General features: G+C 35.5%; 1 protein-coding gene across 2 annotated transcripts in view; it reads left to right on the top strand.

Moving 5' to 3' along the window:
- Nucleotides 1-24,938, top strand: part of FGD4 (FYVE, RhoGEF and PH domain containing 4) — a 165,372-nt gene that overhangs the window by 51,846 nt on the left and 88,588 nt on the right. Inside the window, exon 1 of one of the 2 annotated variants that reach the window (XM_016131354.2) lies at nucleotides 11,021-12,889. The exons of the other annotated variant lie outside the window; for it this stretch is intronic. Coding sequence (XP_015986840.2) covers nucleotides 12,880-12,889 — 10 coding nt within the window. The 5' untranslated portion in view covers nucleotides 11,021-12,879. Of the gene's footprint in view, nucleotides 1-11,020; nucleotides 12,890-24,938 lie in introns of those variants that run through there. 2 annotated transcript variants of the gene reach the window in all.

The following is a 24,938-nucleotide window of genomic DNA, read 5'->3' as shown; positions in this document are numbered from 1 at the left end:
GGACTCCTTGTGGTGCTGTGCAATCCATGGGTTAAAGAAATGGATAGATGAAAAATATGATTTATTTACAAAGCAGTTATATTTTGAGCCACATTATCTCATATATACCTTGGGAGAATCTAATAAATTAGAAGGGGTGATTATATTGTTATTTATACTTTCAGATAGAACAACTACAGTTTTAGTTCTTCTAGTCAGTGCAGGACAGTATTTTGCATGTAGTTGCTTAATAAACATTTGGTTTAAAAGAAATTTTATTTCTGTATTCTTCTCTTTTATTTCTTACCTCTGATTTTCCCACAACTCACGTTTGAGTGCCTACTATGTGAAGAAAGTCGTGTTATTTTTTAGAAACTAAGTAGAGTTGAGATCTGCTCATTGAGGAATTTTAAATGAGATTAATTTATCTCAGCATCACAGTGGAAATAAAGTGCTTAACACTAAATACTACATTGTCATTTAATACCTTTTAAAGTACTTTTTTGTAACTTAAATATTTTATTATACATCAGAGAGGAAGCCTTTCTTTAGTTTAACTTACAGAAATGGTGGTGTTTTCATTTTATAATGAACTCACAACAAAATGTTCATTAATTAAAAATAGCTGCCTGATACAGGAGACAGTTCATGTTGCAGCTTCTGACACTGTTCTAAAAACAGACTTGAGATGCTCGTGTGCTAAAGAAGAATGAACACTGGAAACTGTATGAACAAATTCAGGTAAAAGCATGCTGTTTTAAGAAGGATTTACACGTGCCTTTACACTAATGTTTTTCTGATTATGAGTCACATGAGCTTACTCTTTCAAAAAACAAGTATAGCAAATTATTATGTAGAAAGTGAAATTCCTACCCAAAGTGTGATATTTATTTAGTCTGGTGGTTTCAATCAGATTATTTTTCTACATGTATATAAACAATATATACTTATTTTGAAAATAGAATTTAATATTCTTTCAACTTGGTTTTTCATATATACATTAGGAATTTTTCACATTAAATCTTTCAAAAGTTCTTTATTTTATTATCTCTTTTAAGGTAGCATAATATTTCAATGTATAGCCATACTATAATTTGTTTAAACCAGTTCCCTATTAATAGACTGGTGATTTGATACTATTTTATTTAAATTTTTTCCTTGAAAGTCATTGTTTTTAGAGCAGATACACTTGGAATTGAACAAATTTACCAAATGTACTATGTCGATGGTGTACTATATTGAGAGTTTTCTGTGTGTCTGGAACTTTTCTCACCACTATCTTATGAAAATTAGAATAATTCTGCCATCTTATGAGAGATTTACTATTAATATTCCTATTCTTGAGATTCAGAAAGCCTCCAAGCTTCCTGTATGCCATCATGGCCATTTGTCAGATGGACTGAAAGACACGGTGACTGAGCAGACATGTGAGAGCCTTCTAAATCCAAAAGAGCTAAGCAGAAGGACAGCAGCTGTGTCAGCATAAGAGACAGAGGAGCTTACAAATTCTTATTAGAGTCACTGATGTTAAAAATCTTTTCTCGTTGCCATAACAACAGAAGACCTGCCATCTTAACCCTTGTGGCTGTGCCTTGAGGATTCCCTGGCTATTACCACAGATTGCTTGGTATCTGTGTATCCCTTGCTGACTTCCAAATTCCTGTTGCGAGTTTATCTGAGGTACAGGGCCTCTCTTCAGATTTGTTTGTACCCTGGTTGTGCCTTGCTGAGCACCAAGAGATGTCAGTTAATGCTTGAGATCTCCATCCTTAGTCAGTCCTCCCCGATGACCTAGATAGCTGCTTTTTGCTTTCTACTACTGCAAATGAAAACTCTCAAGTTTTGTTATTAGTAGTGGCTTAGGCTCTAAGATCTATCTCTAAGAAAAGTCTTATTTCGTTTGCTTCAACAATTATTTAATTGATCCTAGGTACAATACATTAAATTTCCCTGGGGAGGGGGGAAGTTATTTCATATTACATTTCTTCATAATTAACTTTTATATCATAACTAGAGAGAATTAAAGTTTAAAACGCACCAAAAGGGACCTGTGTTTTGGTTATCTATTGTAGTGTAATAAACCACCCCCCAAATTAATAGCTTAAAATAGCAACTTATGACCTCATGATTCAATGTGTTGACCAGGCAGCGCTGTTTCATGTGGTGTTTGCAGGATGCTAGAATGGCTGTGGCCCTCTGAGGCTTGGGTAGGAGCTCACCTGGGACCCAGTGGCTGCTTGGGTTGCCTTGTGCTGTCTGTATTCCAAAGGGGAAGAAGTGGATGCTGCCCAGTCAGTTAAGACCTAGGCCCAGAATTGGCACTGCATCATTTCTGTCATATGGTCTAAGGCTTAGACGCTAAGCAGTCATAGGCCCATCCCAGAGTCAGTGTGGGAAGGGACTATACTATACAAGGACATGAATACCCAGAAATGTAGTTTGTTGGGGGTGATCCGCAAAATAACAGTTTGCCATAGTGTGCTCCCTGGCCCATCTCACATGCAAACTATGTTAATCCACACATAAGACCTTCACAAGTCTCACTTCATTACTAAATCAGCTTGAGTTCAGGATCTCATCATCTAAATTGGGTCAAGGTACAGATGAGGCCCTTTCAGTACAGCTAATCTCAAACTGAATACCTGTGAACTAAAGGGGCAAATGGTTTGCTCTTGTCCTGAACCCCACATGCAATAGTAAGGAGGGACAGGAAAATTGAAACACACACCCTTCAGAAAAGATATTAGAGGCTCTAGAGAAACCAGAACCCTGATATACTGGTGTTGGGAGTGTAAAAAAGGTATCATCATTTTAGAAACAGTCTCACAGTTTCATAGAAGGTTAAAACAGAGAGTTGCCATATGACCCAGCAATTCTGTAGCTAAGCATATATATCAAAGAGGAAGAAAAACATGTCCATATAAAACTTGTACACAAATGTTTGTAGTATCCTTATGATAGCCAAACCCAAATATTCATCATCTGAGGAATGGACAAATAAAATGTAGGGTAGTCATGTAATTGAATGAAGTCCTTATACATACTACAACCTGGGTGAAACTTCAAAATGTGCAGAATGAAAGAACCAGTCACAAAAGATTAAATGTTATATAATTCCATTGATAAGAAATGTCTAGAATAGGCAAATCTATAGGGTCAAAAAGTATATTAATGATTTCTTACGGCTGATGGGAATGGCTGTATTGGGGGGAGGCGGGTGATAACTAATGGGTACATGTTTCTTTTTGAGGTGATAAAACATGTTCTAGTGTTAATTGGTTGTATGTAACTGAATATACTAGAAACCTTTAAATTGAAAACTTTTGGTGAATTATATGTGAATTATATTTCCATAAAACTATTATTCAAAAAGAAAAAAAAAGAAAGAAAAAGGGAGTTGGGAAAATGGGAGATATACAGCAGTCTCTGGTCCGTGGCAGTTCTAACATCCAGCCGGGTGTATGTTAGCGGTTCCTTATTTAGGGACCAGTTCGTAACCTGAGTGGTTCTCTGTTGCTCTCAGCTCCACCCTATAAGCTCTTGGCTGTGGATTCTTTTTACGTTTCCACAGGAGATGGTTCATATTGGCAGCCTTTTCTTATCTGATTAAGGGCCCTGATAGTTTTCATTTTGACTATTTTTGTCTTTTTGATCTAGGCTAATAATGCTTCCACTGATAAATTTCTCAAAGTCTTTGCAGGTTTTCCCATGTATCTCTCTGGGATTCACTGTCTTTCCACAAACCTCTTTGAGACAAAGCTCTCTACCTGGGACAGCCATTAAGTCAGGGTGCTGTGTAAAAACATTTTTAAGATTCTTAGAAGTTCTACTGTCTGGTAGAGATGTTCCTTAAGATGCACCCTTAAAATTCTTTAAAGCCTTTTGGTCTAGCTCTGTGATTTGCAAATTATGGTGTTTGTTTCAGCAGCATAAGCATTACTTGGGAACTGACTGCAGAGGTCAGACCCTATTTTAGATCTGCTGGATCAAACTGTGAGGATCCAGCCCAGCAATCTGGGATTTACAACATCCCCCTCCATCCCCCACCCCCAACCCCAGCTGCGTCTAACACACACAAAATTTTAGAACCACTGGTCAAATGGAAAGAGTCTATGAGGAACCACCTAAAATCTTTGAGGGGTCAATAAATCATACAACCACATCCTTGAGACTACATTTTACTGGCAGCACAGGATTTGACCTTTGCCCTTAGCTATTTCTTACTTTTGGCATCTTTTACTAAGATGCATAATGAGAAATAGTTTTATTTTTGAACCTAAATTCTGCTTGGAAAGGAACTAAACAGTTTCTTTTTTAGTGCATCTCACTACTCCTGTGTTTTATCAGAAGTAGCTAAAATTAGCCATTTGGTGCTTTCAATATTTGTCCCGTAATTCTTCTTAGTCAGATCCATGAATTTATTAGGTAAACTTTCTATCTTCCACATTACTGCATTTAGTGGATTTGCTAATTATTCTGGCAGTCCATGACATTTCCCCTTTCTTCATCCACCAATAACATTTCTTAACTTTTTCAAACCTTTATTAACAGTCTCCTCAAAACTCTTCCAGCTTCTCCCCATAACCTGGACCCAAAGCTAGAACATATTTTAGGTTTTTGTGATAGTAGAGCCCCACTTTTGGTACCAGATTTTGTTTTGGTTATATTGATGCATAAAAAAAAATCACCCTCAAATTTAGCAACTTAAGACAACATTTATTTCCTTGCTCACAATTTCGAGATTTGTTAGGGTTTGATAAGGATGACTTATCTCTGGTCTATGTGCTATCAGCTGGGAGAGCTCAATGAGGGTTGTAGAGTTTATTTCCAAGATAGCTCACTGACACGTCTGGCAAGTTGATGCTGACTGTCAGCTGGGATTTTATCTGGAGTTGTCAGCTGGGACCTTGATTCTCCTTCATGTAGACCTTTCTCATGCATGTAGCTGCTCGGACCTTCTCACAGTATGGCACCTGGATTCCAAAATGGAGGAAGCAGAAGTCGCCAGGCCTTTTAAAGATTTAGCCCAAAACCGGAGGCACAGTGTCATTTCTGCCCTTTGCTGTAGGATAGAGTCATAGGCCCAACCCACATTCAAGGAAGTGGAGTTGTAGACTCTACTTCTTTGTGAGAATACTGACAAAGAATCTGTGGCTATTATTAACCCTCTCTAATCTGTTAGGAGTTTTCTTTCTTTCTCTTTTTTTTTTTTTTTTAAATAGTACTGAAAGATATTCTTGGCTTAAGTCATGAGTTGGTGAAAAGTAATTTGTTCATTAACTTGAAGAAAGGTTCAAACTCTGGAAGAAGGTTTAAAAGAAAACATTTACATATAAAGAGCCTATGGCTATCTGTTTGGAAATTTGAAATCTTATATTTCATTGGTGGACAGAAGTCATATATATATATATTTTTTTGTAGAATTAAATTTTAAAATTTCTCATCAAGAGAATAATACTCTTTAGCACCTATGGCTGCGTCAAGATTTGTGAGGGGACATATGATTGTGTTTATGTATCTTATTTGGTCTTAACAATGAACTGTTTATTTTTAGTAAGCATTACCTAATAATGTATGTTATCAAATGCAGACAAATAGTCCCCTTCCACAGACTACCCTTCTTAAAGAAAGTAGGGACTAAATACTGTTTAAGAGTTACAAATGATGAAAGGCAGATTCTGGATACATTATAGAAATGATTGTGGTAAAGGATGATCGTGGGTTGAAAGAATCCTAAGGTTTTCTGTCACTTGGAGCTTTTGTGTGCATCTGTTTCTAGATTAGCAAGAGAGTACAAAGCAAATGGCAGCAGAAGTTGCCTCTGCTTTTGCTCCTTCACCCGGATCATCTGTTAGCTCATACAGGCTGGTAAATGGCTTCCTGAATTTGTTAAGGACCTATATTAGTAAATTTTTATCACCCAATTTGGAGTTCTATTTTAAAAAAAAAAATCAATGTTCTGTTAAAATAGTGATTCAACAGAGTTCAAATACATGTTATAGCTTTAAGATTCATAGAATCCAATGGGTATTAAATTTTTGACCTTTAACTTTAGTTTTTACTTTTAGCTTCGGTTTCATACTTTTGTGTTTGGTTACACATTATGTTGATTGTGGTGTAATACTTTGTTCAATAATAAAATAATTTTATTTATATATTTATATTATTTATATATTTTTATATATTATTTATGTTTTTTCAATTAGTTGTAAAAATTATAGGCCAGCACTAATTCCCTTACTGGCTTTTAGTTTTACTCTCTCACATCTGAGTAGTTGCCAAGTGTGACTAATAATGTGTTTCCTCATTTTCTCTTTCTCCTTAGTTCTTCTAATTATGTTTTTCTTCTCTGTTCTTCTCATACCCTACCAAGTCTGGTAGAGTGACATATTTAGGGGTGAGATTATGGGTCGTATGTATGAGATTATTATGGTATATGTGTTTGATGATGTATGAAGAATCCTTCTAGATTCTTCTTGATGCTCTCCATCTGTTAAATTTCCCTGGCACGATATCAGTCCAACAGTTTAGAAAACGATGCCCACTTTCTTGGTTTTCAGAAATTGCCTTCTTTTTCTCTACAAATTATAATTCCATTTGCTCTGGGGTACATACTCATTAATCCACCAATTACTGAGTATGAACGAAGAACATATTCTGAGAGACAAAGAGGTGAATAGAAAATGGTCACTGTTATTTGCTCCTCAGTCTCCCTTCTTCAAATTCTTTCTCAGTCAGATTTGAAATCTAGGCATGGTTTTCTGAAGGCTTGGATTATAGACTTATAGAATGTTGGGATCAGGCGGGGTGGGTGGGTCTGTGAGTTACTTTGGTGCTCTGAGGCCTTCACATCTCACTCATTATTAGTAGGACCTTCCTTATTTCATGGTTTGCACAACCACTGTAGTCTCATTATCTTTTTTGCTGCAATTCTTAAGAATATTCTTGTATATATTTTTATATGGCTATTTATTTCATTTGGGTAGGTTCATAAGTTCCTGATTACCTTCCAGGTATTTTCACAGAATTCTCATTTCTAGGCTAAATAATTTTAATCCCCTTGATTTTCTCATATTCTACTTTTCTTCATAGCTTTAGTAAATTGTCCAAATAGTTACATACATTTACTATTGAACAGAATTATTTTTTTCCCACTTGACCTTCCTTCTGTAGATATTTAAGCAGCATAATTCATAAAGCATTATTTTCTACCACTTACTCTTCAAAAAGTAATTCATAATGTAATGTAGAACTTGGAAGGGACCTTTGAAACTAAGTAATTTGTTATTTAGGGCCCTCATCTTGCACTATTTTTGTATCTGTAATGCATAGGTTTGATACATAGAATAAACCTAATAATAAAAAAAAGAGAGGAAAGTACTGCTACATGTTATCAGTGGATACTTACCCTACCCTTTTTTATGCCTCCAATCTACTCTATTTACTGTTTTAATTGCAAAATTCCCTGTAGCACCCCTTTGTTCCTTTGTAAATCATGTAAAGCCTGTCTTTTAGCAAGATCTGCTTAATTGCCTCAAATGGGTATATATCTGTTTATGTTATTCTAAAATTTACATGGAAAGGCAAAGTAACTGGAATAGCTAAAATAGTTTGAGAAGAAGAATAATGTGAGGAGAGTCACTCTACTCAATTTTAAGACAGTATGTAGCTATAGTAATCAAGACTATGATTTTGCCAGAGGGATAGGTAAATAGATAATTACAACAGAATAGAGAATTTGGAAGTAGTCCCATATAATCATAGCCAAATGATTTTTGACAAAGATGCAAAAGTAATACAGTTTGTCTTTTCAACAAATGATGCTAGGACAATTGGAAATGTATGGACAAAAAAGCAAACTTCAACCTAAACTTTAGACTATATGTATATAAATTAACTCAAAATAGGTCATTAATTGAAACATAAAACATAAAACTGTCAAATTTTTTTTGAAAACATAGATGAAAATCTTGACCTAGAGCTTGACAAAAGTTCTTAGCTATGATGCCAAAAGTATGAACCAAAAGAGAAAATTGAGAAATAGGATTTCACCAAAATTTATAACTTTTGTTCTGTGAAATACTGTTAAAAAGGTGAAAAGATGAGCTATAAACTGGAATAAATATTTGGGAACTTTATATTTGACCAAAAACTCTATCTAGTATATGTGAAGAACTCTCAAGACTCAACAGTAAAAAACAAAACAAAACAAAACAAAACAACAACAAAAAACTCAGTCTAATTAGAAAATGGGGAAACAACATGAAGACACATTTTACCAAAAAGGATATAGAGACAACAAATTAAAATAAACACATGTGGGACACTCATCATATAATCTAGCAGTTGCACTTCTGAGCATTTATCTCAGAGAAACGAAATCCATACTAAAACCTGTGCACGAATAGCAGTTTTATTTGTAAAAAACAAAAACTGTAAGCAATCTAACGATTGGATAAATGATTGGAATGATTGATGGATGGCTAAACCAACTGTGGAACATCCACACTATGGGCTTCTATGCTGCCGTAAAAAGGAACCGTACTACTGATATATGCAAGAACTGTAATCTCAAGAGCATTATGCTGAATGGTAAAACTTACTGTGTGATTCTGCTTACATAGCATTGTGTAGATGACAATGCGATAGAAATAGAGAACAGAGTAGTGGCTGCCAGGGGTCTTGGGGTGATGGGGAGAAGGGTACTATGTATGACTTTTTAGGGATAGCATGAAGAAGTTCTTTGTGGTGGTATCGTTGAATATCTTGATTGTGGTGGTCGTTATACAAATTTATACAAGCGATAAAATGGCATAGACCTAAACGCATCCTGTATCTGTCAATTTCCTGGTTTTTACATTATAGTATAGTTATATGATATGACATAATCAAGGGAAATTGGACCTATGTACTATTTTTGTAACTTCCTGTGAGTCTATTTCCAAATTAAGTTTTTGTTTTTGTTTTTTTTTTTTTTTTAAAGATACACCCAGACTTTAGTCCTATGCTGTCCACTAGCCACAGGTTGATTTTAAAATTTAAATTAACTAAAATAAAATTTCAGTTCCTTGTTCATATAAATTATGTTTAAGTGCTCATGTACCATAAATGCAGAATGTTTCTATCACCACAGAAAGATCAGTTGGCAGTACTGCGTAGACAAACCCTCTGCGATGTCAAATGCTATGCATGTGGATGCCTACACATTTCTTAGTGAACTGCCTTAAATTTATAAATCAAAAAGTAGTTAGTGCCAGGAAAATTCAAATAGAAGAAATGAATTCAACAAGACAATTTTAAAAAGTATTATAATTTTCGAGGCTATATTCCATATTTTAATTAGAAAAGAAAATAAAACATTTGTTTTATCTTTGAAATAGGAATAAAGGTTTTTTCCTCATCTGCCAAGGCAGTCGTAGTTTCTTTCCATAATCACAACATAGAATATACAGTCAGGGGAAATGGGCAAAATAGATGAGATGGACATGTAGGAGAAAGTGATATCAACAGGAAAAGTGTTTTTAAAATCCCATACTTGTTATTTTCTGTTTCTGAGTGACCAGCTCACCAATTGTAGCTTACCATTGCGGACGAAGTGTGGGTTAGCAACCAGATCTTAAACTATAATTCTATTTCTGGCTCAAAGTGACCTTGAGGAAGTGACATATTTACTCTTCTCGTTCTCATAACCAATAAGCAAATTAAGATAAAACCAACTATTGCTTGGGTGAACTATAAAATAAGTTATTCTAAAATAGTCCTGTGATTTGAGGTTATATGTAAAACCATTTGCTTACAAGTAGATTTTATATACAAAGTTTTGAGGAATTTAGTTATGAAGAGTCATATGATGTAGAAAGAGGAAGTTTACTGGGCATGAACAGTTTTAGGTTTTGAGTTTGGGAGTTAAATGCAAGAAAACTCATATATAGGATAGAATTTTTTTCTTATTCCATCCCAGGTTAATAATTCTGAGAAAACTTTGGGAGAATAAGCAGACATTTTGCATTTGAGAGCTTTGGTTTTGAAGTTAAAGAGTACAGGGTTTGAATTGCATCTCTGCCATTCACTCTCTGGGAAGGTTATTTAACTTTAGTTCTCATTTTCATCATCTACTAAATGGAGCTAATGACACTTTTTCGTTAGCACTGTTATGAGAAGGACACATAATAAGTTAAGTATACAGCCGTAATTATAATATTGATGTTATTGAGACATGAAGTACAATAATGGTGGTGTTAAGAGCAGATAAACAGCTCTGTTTATTCCTTTATGAAGATTTCTTTTTAGCCACATAATTTGTTAGGAGGAAAGTACTCGTTTTAGCTTTACAAAAATTGGTTGCTGTCATGGTTCCTAAAGCCATTATCAAATTTAACTAAATGTGTGTGTGATTAAATTGATCAGAATCACTTGCTTTAAAGCCAAGAATAAATCTACTTTTTTTTTTTTTAAATCTAGCGGCTGAAAATATAAACAGCAAACTAAAGAAAGTAAAGCACATATATATGAGAGAAATTTAATTTTAGTGCAATCTCTGTAGCATATCTTTTTAAAAATTTTTAATTAAGTTTATTGGGGTAACACTAGTTAATACAATTATATAATTTTCAGGTATACATTATCATTTCACATCTGTGTATTCTATTATGTGTTCACCACCCAAAGTTCAGTTTCCTTCAGCTACCATATATTTGATCCCCTTTACCCACTTCACCCTCCTCCTACCCTCCCCCCTCCATATGTGACCCCCTTTACCTCATCTGCCTCCCTCTTCCTCTCCCACCCCCATCCCTCTGGTAACCACTAGTCTACAGTCCATGTCTATGAGTCTGTTTGTTTGTCCTGCTTATTTGTTGCTTTTAGGTTTATATCCCACATATAAGTGATATCATGTGATTTTCAGCTTTTTCTGTCTGGCTTATTTCGCTTAGCATGATTATCTCAAAGTCCATCCATGTTGTCACAAATGGCAGTATTTCATCTCTTCTTATGGCTGAATAATATTCCATTGTATATATGGACCACAGCTTTAGCCGATCATCTGTTGTAGGACACTTCTTTTGCTTCCATGTCTTGGCCACTGTGAATAATGAAGCTATAAATATCAGTAAACAAAGATCTTTTTGGATATAGATTTTCAAGTCTTTGGGGTAAATACCAGTAGAGGGATCTCTGCAGCATGGATCTTTTACAGCTATAGCCACATAAGAATAGTGAAGAGATTAATTACTTACAAAGACATATAAAAATCTACAATGTACAATGTAAAATTGTTAGAAAATATTTCATGTGAATTTTCTTTTTCTTTGCCTACTAAATTGCTAAAACATTGAAAATAGGTCAATGGAACCTCATTAGGAACCTTCCAGCCTTGGTACACTAAAGCAGAGTGAGACAGTTCCAGTTTTAGCTAACAGTTGTGGTCAGCTTGAAAGTTCCTGTCCTCTGAACTAGGGAAAGGGAACCAAAAGTGCTGACATCCTCATTTGACTTTGTCACTCATGCCTGCTCACACACACCAAGACTTTCTGTGCAAAATCTGCACCGACTGCAGAGACACCCCCGGCCCTCAGCTGACCTGAGGGGATGACGACTTGGACTGGTGAAGTTTGGGAAGCGTTATCCCTCAGTTGGATACCGCCATGTTATATGAACATGCCATATTTCCTCACTATGCCTTCCACTTCATAGAGATCAGCTTTAAAACTTGTAATAATATTCGTTGACAGCAACTGATTATTGCAAGCAGGTGAAAGAATTATCCTGGATGACAGCATGCTTAAGAAATAGCTGATTTAGAAATGTAATGCCATGGAAATTGCACTGCAAAAAAAACTGTCAAAAGATCTGAAATGTATATAGCTCGTCTTCCTAATGTCAATATGGCTATGTCTGTCCTATCTTAACACTGTTGGCCTCAGTTTTCTTATCCATACAATGGGAGAAATACATTTTTAAAGTGTATTTCTCCAAGTAGTTTCCTTTATGCTTCCACTTGTTGGTTCATAAGCAACGTTAATTTTACCCATCAAAATTTTCTCAAGTACCTTAAGGTAGCATACTATTTGCAGTTTGTTATTCTTTCAGAAACTCAGTAATTAGAAGTGATATCACAAAGCTGAACCAAGTCCAGGTATTGTAGTTCGGTTTTGACTAGAACATCTATATATCACATAAAAAGGAAACTAGAATTTGGATTATTGAGCAAATGTTCAATCCACATGATGATGAACCTTTAGGTGTTTGGAGAATTCTGTGGTATGTGATAGTTAACTAGAACATTGACTTTAATCAGTAGTTTTATAAATATGGCAAGGATGAGAAATTGGTGCATCGGTGCCTTTCCTACTTTAAAATCCTGGTGTGTTTTTACGAGGTTATTTGGGATTGCCAGGTGCACTGGGAAGCAAATAGAGACTCTTTTGCTTTGAGAGGGATGGTGAGCTTAAACACAGTTTCATTATATAGTATTTCTTCTGACTTTTTAATGACCATGAAGAGGAAAATTTCTAAAATCCTTTAACATCTAATTCCGGATAGTTTGTTATAAATCTAGAGGCTGTAACTACAAATCACATGTAGTTGGCCCCATCCTTCCCACTCGACCACAGCATTCTGGAGTTTACTCACTACATTTTGAAATACTTTCATAGACTTTTGAAATGCATTACTTGCATAGTTCTTTGAGGCTCTGTCACTGCTAGAAATAAAGTTATGAAACCTAGCTCTGCACTTCCCATTAAGTAGTTCTTGACCACGTCAAACAGAAGTCAAATACAGAGTGCCTGTAGATTTCACGCACAGATCATAGATCCAAATATTCCTCCACAAACAGGAAATAATGCTTAATCAGAAGATTAAAAGGCACTGCTGGATGTTGTTTGAAAGGATTCCCTTATGGGGGGCTGTGAGTATTGTTATTTTTGCAATTTCCATTTCTGAAATATGTCAGGTTAAAAACATTTGAAAATTTTGAGTATGCGAAGTGTATGGGTAGATGAAGTAACTGATGTTTGCCTTTTTGTTTACTACTAAATGATAAGCAATTTGTATCATTATGGTAAATGTATTATGGCTCTTGTTTAGAATGATTTTGTGCTGTGATTTCAGCACAAAATGTACTTTTCTTATTTTTGTGGTCCACGCATACTTAGGAGGTAGTGGCATTTCTCCTTGTGGATTCACGGCACAGCAGTGTTCCCTGACAGTAGAGAAAGTGAGCTATGCTTTCAGTGCAATCACTGTTAACCTTTCTTATGGGAGACTTTTTATTATCTCTCTCCTTCTATTTCTAATTTCTATTTCTTTTCCTTTCTTCTGTTACTAATATGTAAGATCTATACTACAGCGATTTTCTTAGAACTTATTTGTGCACTTAATAGTCTCTTGATCACTAATCATTTGGTAATAAAATTCCCTATACTACTTAAACAGTAGTAAGGTACATTGGTAATGTACAAATTTAAGGGCTTATTGAAATTACATATGATTTATTAGAATCAGAGGTCTAATTGACTTACTAGATCCTTCTATCATTGTGCCTTTAATGTTCTTGTAATCTTTTATATTTAATTGAAAAACTATTTTTAATAAATGTCTTTTTCCAGAAAAAAATATTTTTAAACAAATTTTTTTGAGTCATAAGGAGAAAAAAAACATACCATCCAGATCTAACAACTGGTAACATTTTGATGAACTTTAAAAAAAAAAAAAAGCTTTATTTTGTTATTAGTTTCCAGTATACAGTACATTGGTTAGACATTTATATAGTTTATTAAATGGTCCCCCAATTGCTCTTTCACTCCTCTGGCTTTCCACCTAGCCATTACGTTAATGCCAACCACATTCCCTATGCCGTAATCCCCATCCCCGTGACCATCTATCAACTACTAATTTGTACTTCTTTAACCCTGTACTCCTTTCTCCCAGCCCTCCAACCTCTCTCCCCTCTGGCTGTCACCACATTGTCCTCTATGTCTGTGAATCTGTTTTTGATTAGTTTGTTCTTTCTGTTCCTTAGATTCTGCATATACATGAAATCATGTGGTATTTATCTTTCTCTGTCTGACTTATTTCACTCAGCATAATAACCTCTAGGTTCCATCCATGTCATTGCAAGTGGTAGGATTTCATTTTTTTAATGACTGAGTAATATTCCATTATATATATGAACCATAACTTCTTTATCCAACTGTCTGTTGATGGGCATTTAGGTTGCTTCTATATCTTGGCTATTGTAAGTTGTGCTACCATGAACATAGGGGTATATAGATCTTTATGAATTATTGTTTTGGTTTTTCTTTGGATAAGTATCCAGAAGTGCAATTGCTGGATCAAAAGGTATAGCCATTATTATTTTTTTTTATTATGGTGACATTGGTTAATGAAATCCAGTAAGTTTCAAGTGTACAATTCAATAGTAAGTCATATATATTTTACATTGTATGCTCACAGCTCATAGTTAGATTTCTTTCTGTCACCACATATTTGAGTCCCTTTTCCCCCATCTACCTCCCCCTCTTCCCTACCCTCTGGTAACCACTAGTCCATTGCACATGTCCATGAGTCTCTGTATGTTTATCATGTTCGTTTGTTGCTTTTAGGTTTATATCCCACATACAAGTGATATTATGTGATTTTCAACATTTTCTGTCTGGCTTATGTCACTTAGCATGATCATCTCAAGGTCCATCCACGTTGTCACAAATGGCAGTATTTCATCTATTATAGCTGAGTAATATTTCATTGTATATATGTACCATAGCTTCTTCAGCCAATCATCTATCATAGGACACTTCTTTTGCTTCCATGTTTTGGCTGCTGTGAATAATGCTGCTATGAACATCAGTGTACACATATCTGTTCAGATATATGTTTTCAAGTCTTTGGGATAAATACCCAGTAGAGGGATTGTTGGATCATATGGTAGATCAATTAGTTTTTTGAGGACTCGGACTCTCCATACTGTTTTCCATAGTGGCTGTACCAAATTGCAGTCCCACCAGCAGTGTATGAGAGTTCCCTTTTGTCTACATCCTCACCAACACTTGTTGTTTTTTGATTTATTGATAATAGCCATTCTGACAGGTGTGAGGTGATATCTCATTGTGGTTTTAATTTGCATTTTTCTGATGATTAATGATCTTGAGTATCTTTTCATATGTCTATTGGCCATCTGTATTTCTTCTTTGGAGAAATATCTATTTAGGTCTTCTGCACATTTTTTAATTGGATTGTTTTTTTGTTGTTGGATTGTTTGAGTTCTTTATATTTGATGTATTTTTTTTCTTTGTATCTGTTTTGCAAAGTTGAAGTTATAGTAAAAAAAATAATGGATTTTTTTAAATCATGCTTTTCTTTTCTCACACATAATATTAAATTATTTAATGTTACTAAAAATTTAATAGCTATATAATACTCTTACAAAGTAGTACTTTATTTTAGTTTATGTGCCCTCTATTGTTAGATATTTTAATTTTTTTTAGGATTTTAATTGTAAATAACTATGAACACCATCATTTTTAGATCTTGCAAGGTGCCTTGTGGGGGAGAGGGTGGGAATTCCACTGTACTTTATTCTTGATTTAAGATACTATTAATAGCTTGATTTTAGAAATTTAAAGACAAACACTGAATTAGGATTTTAAGCAAAACTGTTAGGTGCTATGTTTGTTTAAACTTACAGGTACCACATTTTAAAAAAACTTTTACTTCTTTGTGGCAGACAGCCTATGAACTAGCTTTTTCAAATGTGGGTTACATTGCTTTCTTCATAGAGACAAACCAGAGTGGGATCCATAGCACTTTTGCAGATAGGTGGATCATTTAGGAAAATTGAAAGAGGACTTTCCTAATTAAGGCAGATTCTTCTATGCCAAAAGCCTCATGGGCTATGAAAATACTGGTGCCTGAAAAACACGAAGTCACAGACTTTGGCCAAAGTGTTTCTTTGTTTCATTATATTAGAAATGGCCTGAGATTCTCCCAATAATTCAGTCACAGAAGGAGAAACAGTTTGTTTCTCATTCCCATTGTTTAGAGCCCTTGTGTCATAGACTTCCACCAAGATGGAGTACTGACCTTCTTTGTGGAATGAATGGAACTGAGTTTAGAGTACTTTGAGTTATATCTTTTATTTAAAATTTCAACAGTATGAAGATAAATTTTAAGAAGGATAAATACGGTACTATAAAATCAAAATATGGAAGTTTGGAGCCCTGTTCTTCAAGTAATTATTTGGGATCAGAAATTTTGATTTCAGGATGTCAGGGGATTTATTTTTCTTTGCCCTACCTCTGTCTTCCCCTGGCTTAGTTTAGATCATAATACTTTTCTTTATAAGTGAGTATAATTTTATTGAATATTTGTTATACTTAGAAGTAATCATCTCTCCTAATTTTTATTGTACCTTTAAAATTTAGCATCTGGTTGCTACTAAATGTCAGATACACACATATCCATACACATATCTATTTTATGTTAAAAAGAAATCAAAGTGGAATTTATTACAGGACCTATATGTTTTATTCTCTAAATACAAGTATGAATAGATTTATAAAACTAAAGGAGACTCAGAATTAGGCTAAAAACTGTAGTAGTACTGGATTTTGTTTTTTGTTTTTCATTTTTCCCCTTCATTTCCTCTCTCTGTGTTTCAGGGATCCCAACCTGCATACGCTCCTCCTCAGAGAGTACACACAGTGCACATAGTGTTCTGAGGATCAACTTTGTAACTGAACCATTTGGGTTCCCATCCAGCACTTATACACTTGGCATTTCTCCCACCCATTTGTTTAATCTTTCCCATTCATTTGATCCTCTGGCATTAGAGCTGACAGCTGCAATTACATATGGGGTGCATAAAGTAGCTGAATAATAAAATGCCATGACCTGGTTTTTGTATAGTTTCATGATGACTTAGCTGGCATCTCAAAAATGCTATAGATTTATTTGGTGGGTCAGGTGGAACATTATTTTACAGGAAGGGAGTTTATATGTAAAAGGGACTGATCCTAAGTGATATATTTCCTAAATCCTAGTCCGACTGTTTATTTAGCGCCTACCAGACAGTGCTTTGTGTTATATCCACATTATATCTAGTCCTTAAAATCTTGTAAGAGAGGTGATATGACCCTATTTTTCAGAAGGAGAAAGCAGACTCAATGAGGTTATATACTCATATCTACATATTTAGTCTTACATGGTGAATAGCAGAATTGGAATTCAAGTCCAAGATCATCTGTTGCAAAACTTGTGGCCTAGCCATTACACAGTGCAGCAGTAATTTTGTTTATTGTAAGTAGTATTTTATTTCCATTTTGCTGTTGATAGACACTGACTATTATGATGAGAAACGCTATAAACAGTGTACATGTCTTTTGGTAGAAATCACCAGGTCATGGGATATGCGTGTGATCAGCTTTGGGAGCTGTTGCCTAAAAGTTTTCTGGAATGGTTTTGATGTTTGAGTATTCTAGTTGTTTCACCTCCTTGCTAATACTTTTTGTTGGTTTTAAAAACCTTTAGCCATGTGGCAGATGTCTGGTAGTATCCTTTTGGGATATTAATTTGCATTCTCTGATGATTAATAATTTTTATATGCTTTTTGGAGATCTTCTTTTATGAAGTGCCCAATCAAGACTTTTGCTCATTATAATAAAGATTGGATTCTCTTTTTGTGTTATTTATATATTCTGAGTATGAGTCCTTTGTCCAAATTTTGAGTTACGACTAGTAATTTTTTCTCCTGTAAGGCTTCCTTTCTTACATTTAGTGATGTCCTTTGAATACTGATGTCCAATTTTAGTTCTTCATTTAAAGTTAGGCCTCTGTGTTCTTTTTTAAAAAAAAACCTTTGTTTATCCGAAATTCATAAAGATGTTTTCCTAGGATATTTCTAGAAGCTTTATTGTTCCACCTTTCACATGATCCATCTGAAATTGGTTTTTGTGAAAGATATGAGGTAGGGGGTCAAGATTCTTTTTTGTTGTGGTCTCATGTGGATATCAATTTGATTTAGCACCATTTATTGAAAAGACTGTCCATTGCCCACTATATCTCAGTGGCAACTTTGTTTTATATTTTGGCTGAGAATTCTGACATCTGACATTTCTAGAATCCAAACCATCTGAAATTCTTTTTGTAGTTTTACTTGTCTCAAGCATGAACCATGTTTCCTATTTCATCTTATCTCACCTTGTATAATACTCTGTGTACAGTACATAGTAGGATAGAGCATAGAATTTACCAGTCTTGAGGGGTGTGTGTGTGTGTGTGTGTGCGCGCACGTGCGTGCGTGTGTGTAATTACTGAAGGGAAGGGCTTCACATTGCTGGATGGGAGCAGTTTATGTGTTGTTTCAGGATCTTCCTAGCTGCAGTTTTCCCATACATTTCTTTTCATTGAAAATTATGAAGGTTTAAATTATAGACCCTCTCAGGGGACTGAAAACCAGTATCAGAGGATTCATTCATTCAAAACAGAATTATTTAGCTGTACTACTTAATGTGTTTCATATGTGCTCAATAATCCTACATATAGTTTAACAGAGTGGAGATATTTCGCGCCCCCCCCCCATTTGTTTTGTTTCATTGAGTTTTCTTAATAAAATCGAATTTTCAACAAGCATTGAGAAAGGATTCTGGCCATAATGGAGTAATGTATATTAGAATACTCTCTTGCCATAAAAAAAACAAACAAAAACAAAAAACTGTAAAATAGGAAAAATATATTCAGTAACTGTTTACAGGCATATAAGCCGTATATTCTTTTACTAGGAAGAAAATAAGTTTTAGAATCAATGATCTAAGCTTCTATCTGAAGAATTTAGAAAAAAGAGCAAATTAAACCAAAGGTTAAAGAGGGAAGAAATAATGAACACTAAAACAAAAAATATACAGTGGAAAACAAAAGAATAATTTGTTTCCTTGAAAGTTTAATAAAATTTGTGTCCTCAAAAATGTAATAAAATTGATATATTCTGAATGAGACTGATCAGGAGTGAGTAGAAGACAGTCCCATCATCAAGATACTTACAGACATTAAAAAGATTAGTGATTATTATGAATAACTTCATGCTAATAAATTCTACCTAAATAATATAAACAAATTCCTTTGAAAGACAAATTGAATAAAACAAAACAAACCCTGAAGAAATAGAAATTTGAATAGCCTTACTAAAGAAAATGAATTTACAATTTAAAATCTAAGAAAGAATGCCAAGATACTGCTGACCAGGGCCCGCTGTGTTAGACTGTGAGGTCCATGAGGGCAAGGAATAACTTTCAAAGATCTTTTTATGATCTGCATGTGACAAAACATTCTTGGTACATACTTATTAAATAAAATTTAATTGATTGAATAACATGGAACTAAATAGAGAGTTTGACTTCTTGCGAAATTTAATGATTTTTTTACCTTCTTCCTTTGCTAAGAAACTGATTATCTGATTCTTTTCAGAAAATGTGTACACCTTACTGAAATAAGCGTTCTTTATTTCCTTGTGCTTATGAAGCTATATCAGATTAGGAATGCCTCAGTGTTTCCTTGGTGAACATCCATATTTTTTCCCCTTCTTTAATTCCCCCTACCCTACTTCCACCCCTGACCTATAGATGTTGCTGGCTCTCCCACCCTTTTTTTTTTTTTTTTAAAAGAACTGGATCTCTGAAGGTGGGGTGTCTCCCTCCCACCCTGCCCCCGCCCAAGTAATCACAGCACACGCCCAGCGCACCCGGGGTATGGTCTGTGGCTCCACCTGGGGTGCAAACCCAGAACTTTCTGCGTGTAAAGCAGACATGCTAATAACCGTTATACTATGGAGCCATCTCTGTGAACATCTAAATTAGGTTGGGTGTAAGTATGGGCTGTGTTGTTCCCAGGCATGCTACTGTAACCTAAAATCATAAATCCTAGTGTCTTACACGACTTAAGCCAAAATTAACATAAATCTTCTTTCTAGCAATGGCTGTTTTAAATAGGGAAGAAATAATGAACATTAAAATGAAAAATATACAATGGAAAACAACAGAATAATTTGTGTGTGTTTCCTGGCATTGCAGTCTGTTGAACACTTTGTAGTCTGATTTTAAAGAAAGAACCAAATTATAGCATCCCAATTATTTCTTAAAATTCATGATTTTCATCCAATATTCAGCTAACAGTTGAAAATCCTCTAAATTGAACAGCACTTAGGAAGCTGTTGGAAGCCTTATTAGAAAGTCAGAGAGTGACTCTGACCAGTGACTAGCTCAACCTGTAGGTAAAACCTGTACATTAGCTGAAAGTAGAGAAGTTTCCTTTGAATCAGGTCAAGTCTTTTTGGAAAGAGTTTTGTTTACTTAAAGAAACTTGAAATAAACATACTGATATTTATTGGGCCGTTAAGAAATTATGTTCCTGAGCAGTGCCAACTCCTACAAAATAAGTTAAGTAGCTTAATTACATACTGAAGTCTTCTTTTAAATCCCAACTATCCTCATGTGATTGAGAAAAAATGAAGCAAACTTCTTTTGAAATGATTTCATAAAATTTCTTATAGAACACAATGTTCAGAAAAACCTCAAATCCTGATGTGTTATGAAAAAGCTTTTAAGGAAATCCATCAAAATGCTAATCACAATTATGTCTACATGGTAGTTTTGTAAATGATTTTCATTTTCCTTCATTTAGTAATTTATAAATTTGTAAAAACACCTCTTTGTCATTTAACTATTTTTAATGTTTAATGGAAATATTTGGAAGCATTAACCAGAACAAAGTAGAGTTTTTTTCAGAGTAAGCACAGCAGTTAAAATTATTTGCACCTCATATTTTAAATATACTTACAAATATGTTCAACAGAGCATATATCTGAAATTGCTCTAGTGTTCAATAAAAAGATAAAGCAGGATATACAATACACTGCTTTTGTAAAAATTAAATATTTGTAACATATCCATGTTTATCGATATATGAATATTCAGAAAATAATCTGGAATAAATAACCTAAGGTATTAATAGGGGTTATCTTTAAGTGATGAGAGTAATCTGCATTATCTTTTTGCTCGTTCTCTTAAAAACTTTTTGTAATGAATATGCATTACTAGTTTATAAGTTTTCTTTAAGCATGGGAGTCAGCATTTCTTCTAGCTTTGGCAAAGGCATACAGCTGATGCCCTAAGCAGGTGGCAGTCCCCTGGTGACAGCCATGCCCTCCAGTGATAGACAAGAAAGGTGGAACCCACAAAGAGAACATAGTTGGGTGCTACACCGGCTGTAATAGGCTCCCATGTCTGCAGACTCCTGCTTTCAAGAGGAAAACTCCATGGTGTGAGCTCATTGGAATAGTGGTGAAATTCTGATGACTGCCAGGTTTAGGTCATGAGTGTAAAGTCTGGGTAATAGCCAGGGAAATGGAGATCCAGCATGACTGTCAACAGACAGTCATTCTCCAGCCACCCTGGAAAGCAAGAAACAGGGAACTGCAAAAAGAAGATGAAAAAAATTTTTTTACTTGATTTATAGTCTTGCTAAGGTGGACAGCTCTTTTTCAGTTTTTCTCCAGAAAGCATACAGAATATCAGTAAGCTCCATAAAGTCCTTCATTATCTCCTAGGCTGCCAAGCATCTTTGAGCTCTGTTCTCTTGTTCTGGAGACAATGTGGTAGCTGATAAGTAAAGTTCGTTAGTCCTGGGAAATAAGCTTCTTGCCTACTGGTTCCTTGAGAAGCCCAGACTTAGCATTGTTTTCATTCATTTTCTGCCATTTTTTTATTCTTTTCATTTGTTCTTTCAACAAAGAGATAATGAGCACCTATTTTTTTGCCAGACCCTGGGGGTTCCTTGGTAAACAAAACAAAGCCCCTGTCCTCATGAACTTTACCTTCTAGGGAGCCAGAAAGCAAAATGAGTGAGAAAGAAACATTTAATATAATATTGGGCAGTGATAAGGGCTATTAAGTAACAAGAAACAGATCAAGGTGCTAGGATAGATAGAAAGCAATAGAGACAGTTGTGAGGAAGGACAGATATACCTGGGGAAGTAGCATCTAAGTGCAGACTTGCAAGAGGTGTGTTGTGGAAGCCAGAGGAACATCTGGGTGAACATGTTCTAGGCAGAGGGAACTGCAGGTGCAAAGGACCTGAAGCAGAAATGAGACTTGGCAGGGAAGTATTTACATTCCGGCAAAACTGTTCACTGGTCAAGCTCTGGAGGGATGATACGGTCTTTACTTGTACCTTTTTCCAACCATTTACTCAGTAAGATATTATTTAGCTCGTTTTCTTATTTATAAAACTTATAAGCTACTGTTCAATCAGGAAGGTTCCACGTTTGAACTGATAACTTCATATTTTGCCAGCGAATTGCTATGTGATATCTAAACATATTTACTTACTTGTAGTTTGTCACATGAATGTTTATTCAGTGAGCATTTAGTGATCTTACCTGATTGATTGGATGCGATGGAGGAGGGAGAAGCTAGGGAGATGAAGAAAGGAGTTCCTGGGCAGAGCCCTGGAGAACCAGGCAAGCTGCTCGCCAGGGACCCAGGAGGAAAGTATGTCAAGGAGAACGAGGTCAGCACTGAGGATGGCACTGGGAGAAGTTCAGGGACACAAGAGCTTAGTGGTGACCTGTGAATGTCCCTGCTGGTCTTGGTGGGAACAATGTCTGATGTGTGTTGGTCTAAGGTGAGCTGAGGAGCTAAGAGGTGAGGAAGTGGAGGCAGTGATTGTAGAGTTCCCACCTTTTGAGAAGCGTGAACGAGAAAGAAAGGAACAAAATTAGATGACTTGACAAGAACACGAATGGAGCCAAGGGTTTTTTTGTTATTCGGTTTGACTTTGGTGGCTTTTTTCCATGACAAGAAGTCATCCTTTGTTATTCTTTGCTCAGAGTAAACAGTTGTTTACCCCCTTAAACATGTTTAAAATTTCTTACAGCTGCATAGTTTTCCAGGCATTCAGAGAATTCACTTAATGTAATCTCACATTGTTCTGAGGGAAAGGTGCCAGGTATTTTATTCCTCTGTCTTAGATGAAAACTTCAAAGCTTAATAGTTGTAGCTTAGAACTTATCCCACGAATACACTATGGGACAAAAATTTTTATCAGTGTATTCTATCCAGCCCAGAGTTTGGGACTTTATATGCATAACATTAATTAACAGTGATTTGCCCCATATTCAACCGGTCATCCTCTGCTTACCCCCAAAAAGAGCCCAAAGCATTTAGATATAACTTACAGGATGAATTAAGAAGTTTTTCAACATACCCTTTTATGTCCCCTTTGCACACACCCATCTCACCCATCTGTGACTCATATATACACACACCATCCAGCCCCCACACACAGCCTGTCACACAACCAACCTCAAAGTTGGACATCTTCAAGTGTTCACACTTAGATACACCTCATTCCTAGTCTCAAAGGGCCCTTGCCCACAAAGCTTAGCTACTCTCTTTTCAATACTTTCCATTTTCTGGGGATTGAACTTGGGGTAGCAAGCTGAAAATTAGGTTAGAGAGAATTGATTTTATAAAACTAGAATAGAAGCCATAAATTAATTCCTAGGTTTCAACAATAAGGGTTCAGTTGATCATTAAGTTTTTGTTGAATTCGTTTTCTCTCCTCACAAAGGAAATCCTGTAGAACTTAAGCAGTTTTGAGTAAATTTGATCTAGTGTAACAGTTGTTTGAATGCTTTGGTCCTTCAGGATATTTTTTGAATTACAAGGGTTAAGCTGTTGAACATTGGGTTTTATGAGTACAAAACCTGGATTGTTATATTTTTCATTCAGGCTTATTTCAGCTCTTAAAATATTGAAAAGAATGCTCACAATATTGATATTTTGATAACTTTTACAGAATGACATATTTGTATGGTATATCTTTGCTGCTTATCTACATGTATCCTTGTTTTAGCTTGTTAGCTGTTTCCAAAGATCAAAGTCTTTGTTTCTCAAATATGTAAAAGCTAATCAAGAGAAAGGAGCCAGTGTTTCCTTTTTTTTTTTTTGTCTATAGATTTAAGGTTGGACCTAAGCTTTGGTCTCAGATGAGGTTCTCCTCTCTGCGATGAGTCAGAGGATAAAGAGCTTAATTCCTGAGTCTCAGTTTCCACATCTAAAAAATGAGGATACTAATATGTACTTCTTAGTCTCTATAAGACTTAAATAAAATATTTGGAAAGTGCTTATTATATTGCCTTGCAGATACTAGGGACTCAGTTTCTTAGACTGCCTCTAAATATGCACTGGAATAAAGAATTCTGCAGCAAACTGTTATTCAATCAGCAGATTCGATAAGTGCTCACTATGTGGACCTTTGCTTGGCTTCAGGAGCACAGACTTTAGAGCAGCACAGTCCTGGCCCTGAGGAGCTCACAGTTGGGAGGGGGAGATGTGTACAGATAATGCTGGCCTATGGTAGATGCCATCACTGTACAAATTACTGAGAAAGTTCAGAGGATAGGACAAAATGTCAGGCACTGCCTTAGAGAGAGCTCAGGGAAGGCAAAGAAGGGTTGTAGGAGATGAGTTAAGTGATTTAATAGGGTGGGGTAGATCAGGTTACTAAAGGCTCTTTAAGCCATCATCATACAGATTGGGGCTTTTATTCTCAGCGCAGTGAGACAGTCAGCTTTATCCGCTTAGGTTATCCAGCCTATAGGGGGCAAAGTGGAAGCAGAGAGTTTAATTGGGAAGTTAATAAAGAAGCCAGTGAGAGACGGGGTGGCCTAGATCGGGTGGGAGTGGAGGTGGTATGAAGGGGCCAGATCGGAAGAAATAACCCACAACGTGAGCTATCAGGTTGAATGTGAGGTGTCAGAAAGAGGAGTCAGTGATGGGCTACAAGGCATTTAGCCTGAGTGATTGGAGTGGTAGAGTTACCATTTCCAAAAATAAAAGTAAAGATAAAGATGTGAGAGGAGCAGGTTTGGGGGAAACATCAAGAGCTGAGTTGGAGAATATTAT

The sequence above is a fragment of the Rousettus aegyptiacus genome, unplaced genomic scaffold (genome assembly GCF_014176215.1).
Source record: "Rousettus aegyptiacus isolate mRouAeg1 unplaced genomic scaffold, mRouAeg1.p scaffold_m13_p_2, whole genome shotgun sequence".
In the NCBI taxonomy this organism is placed as follows: Eukaryota; Metazoa; Chordata; class Mammalia; order Chiroptera; family Pteropodidae; genus Rousettus; species Rousettus aegyptiacus.
The sequence above is the reverse complement of the archived record's forward strand: the minus strand, read 5'-3'. Positions and strand labels throughout refer to the sequence as shown.